The 9,343-nt window shown below is 37.5% G+C and overlaps 1 protein-coding gene across 2 annotated transcripts; it reads left to right on the top strand.

Moving 5' to 3' along the window:
• The first annotated feature begins 1,617 nt into the window (after window positions 1-1,617).
• Window positions 1,618-2,555, top strand: LOC101314005. 2 transcript variants are annotated; one of them, XM_004303313.1, is made up of 2 exons: window positions 1,618-1,794; window positions 1,995-2,520. In XM_004303313.1, exons 1-2 carry the CDS (start codon window positions 1,686-1,688, stop codon window positions 2,207-2,209), a joined length of 324 nt encoding a protein of 107 aa, XP_004303361.1. In that variant the 5' UTR covers window positions 1,618-1,685; the 3' UTR covers window positions 2,210-2,520. The 2 variants fall into 2 exon arrangements, 1 of the variants encoding a protein (XP_004303361.1); XR_184946.1 differs by having other exon boundaries at window positions 1,620-1,798; window positions 1,995-2,555.
• The last annotated feature ends 6,788 nt before the right edge of the window (window positions 2,556-9,343 follow it).

Below are 9,343 nucleotides of genomic sequence, written 5' to 3' on the forward strand. Positions count from 1 at the left end.
TTGTTCATGGAAGTACGTAAAGATTTTTATTTTTTGTGTGTCTTTATTTGTAATTTGATATAACTTGACAAACTCAAGAAACACTAAAAAAACGAAGAGGTCCAAGTGCTGATTTTGGAGGTATGAATAGAAATCCGCTTAAACAATCAATTAATTAAGTGACAAACCCTTATTTGGTCACTGCTTAGAGGCTAGAGCAAGTTTCATTGATGTTAGCGCGCAATTAACTTCATGCTAGCATATAAGTAGGCATATAAGTTCTAACAAAATAATTTTAGTATCATATCGAGCCCTAAACTCCTATAAGTTGTAGTTAGCTAGCCTAACTGACATCGTTAGGGTTAAGGATTTAAACCTTACCAACATATGTAACGGTGTGATAAGTTAAGAGATTTTTAATGAGATTTTTTTTTTAAATTAATATCATATTTATATTCTCATGAGTATTATAAGTGAACAACATATATACTACTTCATGCATGGCGTATAGAATTTACAAATGGATTAACCCTTATAACGGGCATAATTGTGTAATATGTGATGTACGTACGCCTTTGTCAAAAGGAGAAATTAAAAATCTTGTACATAGATACCGATACAGAAAAGAATTTGCTCGATACATAGATACATATACTAAATTAAGATTAAAATACAAAGCAGTATGTCTACAATATATCTAGTGAGGCTCATTGTTATTTGTTAATCTCTTCATCTTTTGAATTAACCACCACATGTGGTCGAGTTAAAAAGAGCATAAGTGTGGAACCCCTATACTCAGGTTTGAATCACGCTGATGTTAATTGGAGTTAAATCTTAATTTATTCTTGGTGGTCAGGGAGGGAAGCGTTCTGACATGATCTCTCGGCGCGGATTAGTTTATGGGCCCAGAAAACATTTAAAGATACCGTCGTTAATACTCTAAAAAAAAAAAAAAAACTTCTGAATTCTCTTATTACAGCTTTGCGCCCGGCATTTTAATTAGTTCTCTCTTAGTCATAATTAAAGAAAATAAACAAATACAAAAAAGGGACTAAGGACACTTTCCTTGGTTTTGATAGTGCTGGACTACTCATGACCTTAAGATTTGTTCTCATCGTTATTATCTGCCTTATCATGGAAACCCACTCGAGATCTCTTAAATTAAATTTGCGGCCACACGACTTTGCCTTCTTTCTTTATACTCGACGAAACAACCCACTGAGAAATGACCGACACTTTGTTTCACTGTATCCATTGATCTTAATATGGCTACACGCATGCAATTATAGATAGATAGTTTCTCACTTCAGTTTCAAATTGTTGTTCTTGACGAAGCTAGCTTTTGTGTTTCTTAGTTTAACTTTGTCTTTTAATATACATTTGCAGATGGTATTATTGACCCTGTGGACTTCATTTCGTACTTAATAGAGAGACGTACTCCTTTAAACCTTATCAGCAAAACCTAATAAAGCATTCTTTCATAAACAACTTGTTTATGCAGGCCATCTTTTTCAAAATGTAAAAAAGTTGTCTGAGTGTACAAATTCGATCTCTCCCATTCTCGATTGCTCACACTTCTCCCGCTCACTGATCTGCTCAATGGTGTCTATAAATAGAGACGGCCAAGCTACATTAAGTTCACTCCAAAATCAATCACTCCCTTACATACCTTCACACATAGACCCAAATTTGCAATCAACTAAGAAATGGCATTCTCAAAGAATCTTCTTCTTGTTAGCCTTCTGTTTGCTGTTCTCTTCATCTCTTCTGAGGTCGTCTCAGCTCATCGTCACCTAGCTGAGACTACTACTAGTGGTGAGTTTCTTTCGTTCTTTGTTAGCTAATTAGCTATTTGAATTACTTAATGTCCGATACTGATCAACTGTGAATTGAACGTTCTTACTAGCTAGTTAAGGTGCATAGCAGATCTTAACAATAATAGTTGAAAACCAGGATATATATAGTAAAATTTCTATTTTCCATATTAATTTTAAAGTTTTGCTGATCGAATGCAGAAAATTCAAACACTGATGTTAACGATCATGGACATGGTGGCCACGGAGGGCATGGAGGACACGGAGGACATGGAGGTCGTGGTGGCCATGGAGAAAATTCAAACACTGATGGTTTCCATGGCAACGATCATGGACATGGTGGCCACGGAAATGGAGGACACGGAGGACGTGGTGGCCATGGAGCCACTGCTCATGAGACTGAAACCAAAAATTAGATAACTCTGTGGTGGCCATGGAGCCACTGCATGCAGCTGTGGGTGTGCCTGGTGGCAGAGAGAGTATCAGACTATCTGTTACTGTAGCTTGTTTTCTGTATCAATAAATTTGTATTGGTTGAGTAGTCGATGAACTCTCAATCATATACGAAGTCTCTTTTTCAAGGTTTATCTCTGTAATTCCTCGGATTATCGATCTCCGTGTTATGTACTATCTATAATCAACTGCTTCATGACTAAAAGTTGTTAATCAACTCATATATTATACGTACGTACGCGCATGAAATAAGCTACGATATATCCCTGTATATACGTCCATGCAGCGTCCTCAATAACAGAAATAAGAGAGGCAGCGCGATCCTTAGCTTATCCTAAGATCAATAAGCATGAAAACAATTACAATATTCAATCTCAACGCTTGCCCTGTGATTATGAATAGCAAAGTCTATTGAACTGAAAACCACATAAGACATAAACACCTTGTTTCATGTTTCAGCAAATACAAGAACACAAACATTTATAAGAGTATAGAAACACCAACCTTGGTTGTTTATGTTGAGAGCCATGTAAGTCTTCTGCACAATTCTCCAGTTTGTCATTGAGTGTGAAAACTTGAAGACGTTAAATGAGCTTGTGCAGGGATCCTTTTATATACAGACTAGCTCACTTAGAGTCTCATCTCACAAGTCACGCAACTCTAGTAAAACCAATCTAAACCTTTGTGATAACTGATAAATAATATTTCATATTATCTTAAGTTCCTTGTATTTAGGTAACCAGATTATTAGCTAAATATCCAAGTTAAATGTCATTCGATTAATCTCATTCACTCTTGTTTCACAAGATACATACATTTGTTAGACTCTTCGAGATATGACTCAGTCCACATCAGATTTTACTCCAACAAAGTCTAGGCTCTATTGTTTTCATGGTTACTGCTAGCTTCTGCATGGAATGTAGAACTGAGATTACCTTCAGAGCTATTTTTTGCAATCGGACTTAAACAATGACCATAATCGATCATCTCAAGTAAAACCCTTCCAATGCCACTTATTATTGAAGAACCAAAAATTAATTTTCGTAAGCCTTATGTGAGACCCCGTAAAGTTATGGCTATATGAAAGTGAAGTTCCGATAACGTTTAGTAAACGATTTCTGTTGTGGACATACAATACTCGATTCTGTTTGGGCTTGAAGGTTTTTATTCTCGAATTGGGCTTGGAACAGCCCAAACCATCTTGAGACGTAAGAAATGTGTTATTAGTCGAGGGAACCAATGTGATTTCATACATTAGGCATGAAGAACTTGATTAGACTATATGCTTCTCCCGTTTTCTCTCCCTTTCTCCCGAACTCTCTCGAACTTAATCACCCTCTCTTTTCCACTACATCTTGTTGTCGAATTCGCCACGGTGATCAGTGATCTTCGTCAAGAAGGCAAGGCTGATAGATATTCAGGGTTGGACGCTAAACTTTAGTTAAAGGGTACGACGATGTCGGAATCAATTCCTTCTATTCCTTGTTCCCGGGCTCGACACAAGAGGCCAGACCTCTTGGTAAGGTATATGTCTTTAAACCTATTTGGTGTTTAGGGTTTGACTATTAAGGATAAAAGAAGTAATTAAGTTTGATACCAGGTTTTGAATTTGGGTTTTGGTTTCGGTGACGACGGAAAGCTGGAATTGGATTTGGGAAGAAGCGAGGGAACTAAAATCGGAGAAGGGAAGATGATAGTAGTAAAGTAAGAATGGAGATTGGTGTTGTATGATGATGTATTTCAGAAGAAGGTAAGATCCTTTTACCAAAGCAAATGGCATGGGTTCAGTCTTTAAAGTTTGGTACTGATGATTTGTGTTTCTATTCTATTCAATGAAAACAGAGCATATGATGTTCAGTTGCTTTGGTCCAACAAACGCACCAAGAACAAAGTTTAAATAAAGGAATTACATGGTAAGTGGGTGATCACTTTGGATCAATATTGTTGGACTTGCTTGTGTTTGCTATGGATATATTTTGGTGAAAGTATTATTAGGCTACTGTAGGTATGAACTGATCCCTTGCTATGAACGATATGATTTTGATCCATTGGTAATATGCTGCATCATATTCACAAGAATGACAAAATTGGAAACTAGTTTATTTTGAAAAGTACAATTGATATTGGTATCTGAGAGTTGTTGCTCTTCGCTGTGCTTAAGGACATATTGGTTTGGTTTAAATCATGATATGGATGGAAAGCTAATGAGACATAAGGTACTGCAGATGTTTGAAATATTGATACTATATATGAAGTTTCTTTGAATGAAACACTGTTGCTATATACTTCCAACGTGTTTATTGAAATAGCATTCATGGAACGGTGAATCAAATTACATGGTAACTATTAATGATAAATAGAAATGTTCAAAGCAATTGGAGAAGGATCAGATTGGGGTCAGATGCTCATTTGAGCTAGAGACAAAGATTGGTTAATTTGTAAGCAATCATTGGTTTGCTAAGTATAAGTTGAGTTGGTCTCGGTCTTTATAGCTAGCTATATATATGGCTATCACCTTATATGATTATGATGAGATACAGAAATGTTCCTCTAATCTTTATAAGTTTTTGAAAGAGTCCTAATTGAGGATTAAGAACCTAATATGTGGAATGTCGGACAGTGCTCCAATTATATGAGTTTTTGAGAAGTGGTGGTGTTTGCCAAACGTGTGGAGCAAAGACTAAACTCCAGGAATACCAAGTAGGGGACTCTAGACTCTTCTTGGCTAGTGGTTTTCATATATTATATATGAAAAATGATTGCATGGCTGTGATTTATTTATTATGAAGATTTGATATTTCTATTGCCATGCATGTTTTCAATGTTTTCGATATTGTGTGATGACTTGAGAGTGAGCGGGGCATAGTGACTTCCGTGGGTTTCGATCCCCTAAACCTCTAAAGGGGCTGTACAGACCGGAGGACGTCTGACATTCTTTGAGGTGTGGCGTCGCTTCTAGGTGGTATGGCGTAAATGGACACTCTCGCTACTCCTTACCGGTTATGATATCAATTTTGGTGAGGGTGTAGTTAGCATAGTGACCGATCATCAGGTTTGTGTATTTTGGGCCCGCATATATTTTTCAAAATAAAACTTATACTTTATGATTTGATCATCATTTATATTTATATTTGTTTTCACATACTGGCCAGTAAATTATATAGTTTTCAAACCTAGTTGGGTTGAGTCTTATTGAGCAGCAAGGACGAAAGCTCACCCTTACAACAACTTTTGGATGCAGGTACTGTGCACAAGAACGGGATTGAGCTGGATTGGGCTGGGTGTGCATATTTGGTTAAAGTTAAATGTCTTTTCGAATTTGTTCTCGTACGTAAGGTTTCCATTTTGTATCCTCATTACTATATATATTTCCTTGTGTTTTTTGGAAACCTTGTTTGAAGTTGTTAGTCTGTCAGCTACTTTATTCTATTTTCTTGTCATTGTTACCTGTACTATCAAGGAAATATGTTTTAGTTGATCTTGGTTATGTTTTACAGGAGTAGTTATTTCACATTAGTTTTACCTTATGTTGTATAGCTTGATTCAAAGGAAGTAAATATGTTTTATTATAATGTTTTACACCTCAAATAAGTCAACGCTTCTGACTTTAACTTTTTATTTCCAATTTAAGAAAGTTTTAGTTAGTTTAATTAAAATGCCTTGCGGGTTCTTAGGGCTTGAATGATGGGCACTGTAATGTGCTTGATTTGATGAGGTGCAAATCGGGGCGTTACACCTCATCTACATTGAGTATAATTAACCATGCCTTCGATCACCCTCATAATTTTCTTTAGAACTAGTTGACCAGTAAAGCTTATAAGAAATCCAGCTCCCCAATTGATCATTCCTCCACGGTTATACCATCCCAAAAGGGTGGCCGGAGTTCAGGGAGGGCTGGTTGTCATGGGACTGAAAGTTGGGAATCATGTCTACGTCATATTGTATATGGAATTATTAGCTTGTTTGCTTTAGAGCATCTCTAAGTCTCTAACATCCCCATATGTTTAGTATAATGGGGAAGCAAAAATCAATGTTTCAAATAATTATTTTTCTATAACTCCAACATATTCCTTATTTTGAAGATTTCATGATCATTCCTCGAAATCTTCTATAAAATTATAGAGTTTGTTGCAAATATGAGGAATATGATGAAGTATAAAATGTAGAGAAAGAGATAGCAAGAGAATCATCATTTTATTCATTGATAGGAACCATTTATGTAGGGAATTACACAATACCAATATGGTAAGGATATGAATACATAGATCTAGTTAAACTACATATCCTATTGGCATAAGGCCAAGGCACACATAAAGAATATCTAGAAAGATACAGAATATCCTAGAACACTCCCCCTTGTGCCGCGCGTTGATATGCCGATGGTGCTGATCTGTTGCCTCGTAAAAAACCTCGTCAAGTCATAAAAACCCTGTGGGAGAAAAACTGAACCTTGATCGTAGGAGAAAAAGAGTACAACGCACCCTTCACATTTGATAGTGACATGTATGTATGTGCTAGACTCCCCCTGAAGTTCGCACCTCCCCCTGATCTTTACATCAATCATAGGGCTCTTCTTGATTCTTACTAATCACGGAAATTTCAACAACTTAGCATGTCAATGCTCTTTAACATGTCTTCAAATGTGGCATTAGGCAATGATTAACTAAATCATGCCGTATTGTCCTCAAATGATCTTTTACACTTAGATCTTGAGGAGAAGGTCGCTTCTGAACTCAAAACATAAGTTCGTGCAGGAAATTAGATTTCCAAGCAGCATGACCTTCAGTTACTAGAACAGTCGTAACTTCCTCTAGGAAATACATATGAATAAACCGTAAATGGTTTTGGAAACTAGACTCATTTAGCTTTCCACCTGTATATTACACACATTCTGGTTCGTCAGGAGCTATTCACAAAGTCCCGTCGAAGTTGACTGTTTTGCCAAAATCAGATTCTCGAACAGATTCGTCATACTTTACGAAAACGGCCATAACTCACTCAATATGATAGGTATGATCAAATGGTTGGTGTCCCTGGAAAGTAGACATATAGATATTTCCAATGGTACCAATTTCACCATTTTCCAGTGAGTGAGATTTCCTGTAGGTCCTGTGGAAGTTGACCTACAAAACTTGGCAGATTCTGATTTCGCTATTGATGTGTCTTTCTTATGTAGGGATAGAATAAGCCTCAACCTTTCATACCATTAAGTATTAAAAAAGGAGTTACTGCCATTACATTGGCGTTGCGTGGGCGTATAGCTACACTTAGCTTTACAACTTTTCATAGCGAATGAGATGTCAAGTCTTTCGTATTGTGTTGAGTACATTGATGCGTCTAATTGTACTTAGATAGAAACTCCATCTCTTAACACATATTTGTCATTTTGCTTTAGACAAAACAACGGATCTCTCTTTAGAGTAAAGACTTTGACTAATCATGGGAGTATATGTAGGCCTCACTTTCGTAATAGCGCCTAAGCCGATTGATGGAAAATCATCATCAATACAGTCATCGAGTGTTTTATCGAGACCGTGTCTTCCGAAGATCTTTTTCTTCGGATGTTGATACATATTGGCATCTCTTGATCTATCAAGAGTCCATGTAAATCCGGAATGAACACGCAAAGGCATAATTCACCATATCCCTTCCAAATCAAGTAGAGTCCATGTGCGTTTCAATACATTTAGCAAACGCATGCTCCTATGGTCTGGAGCCACTTGCTTTGGATGAATGAAGTCCATTTAAAATCTTCATGTATATCTCTGATCCCAAAGAGATGTTATTATGACCACATTCATAGGCTGCATGTTCAGTTATTCGGAAACTACCAAACTGACAAAGTAGTGGAGTGCAATGACATCCATTACGAAAGCATATCTCATCGTAGTCGATCTCAGTGCATGTTAGTGAGAGACCTTGCGCCATAAGGTGAGTCTAAGCTCTTGTTCTCACTACGCTATCTAACAAAGGTATAGTTGATAGGGTTTAGCTTGCGGTGTCAGCATCACCTGCCCAATGACCTATCTCTTTGTTATGCTGGATCACATCTTTCCATTAGGCCAATCAACTAAGTTGATATCCATCAACGAAGGGTGGTTCGATAGTAGACTCATTATCCCACGTCCTCATGTACACTAGTGTAATACTTGTAGAGATCTCTATATGGATTGGATTTGACATTGAGGCGTCCCTCAACGATAATCACAATTTAGACTTCATGAGACGGATTTGAGTATCACTGATCAATGGATCAGGTTGTGCCAAGCTCGCTTTCTTCCTAGTACGAGAATATATCGAACCTAAGGGCCTCCCTCCTTTTGGGGAGCCACACGGCATTGTGACACCAATTTTGCCACTATATGGCGTCACTATATCACCATCCATGGTGATGGCGTCAAGACCAACACATTTTGGTCGCGTCATGTCCTTTTGATAGGACATCAATCCTTACAGACATATTTGCAGCATGTGATCTCGTCACTTTAACACTTTAAGCATTTGGGATCAAGATGAGACTTAGTGGGGACAAACCACAACAATTCATGTCGTTCCACTTGAACACTTGTGTTCTTATCTCCCCCTAACGGCGGGAATATTGTCTCATCAAAGTGACAATCCACAATTTAGCGGTGAATGAGATTGCTTGACAAGGTTTCTACATATGCGGATTTATAGGTAGAGGTTCACATCCAACCTAAATACTTATTCATCTCAAATGACCCATCATTGTACGTAGTGGCAATGCGATTTGGCACCTAGAAATAACATCTAGCCGAGCTCAGGGATTGGAGATCCATTTCAATCTTGTTTGAGATCAAGGATTGCAATCCTGATACACAGTCACGAGCTGTAGTACAAAAATATTCAATGATGGTGGGTCGTAGATGAATTGTAAAGCTGCATGCAAATATTGCATAGCCCCAAGACGCAATAGAAAAATTGGTGCACATCAATAATATTCAAGCGACAAGCTAAAGTTGCTTAGTCGTAGTCTCGGTGAGACCGTATTGCGTGTGAACATGGGGTACAGGACACTTCAACTTACATCCCGATAAACTTATTTAAAGAATGGGTAGTGAGCCCGTAGAAGTATA

This window comes from Fragaria vesca, linkage group LG6, assembly GCF_000184155.1.
Source record: "Fragaria vesca subsp. vesca linkage group LG6, FraVesHawaii_1.0, whole genome shotgun sequence".
NCBI lineage: Eukaryota > Viridiplantae > Streptophyta > Magnoliopsida > Rosales > Rosaceae > Fragaria > Fragaria vesca.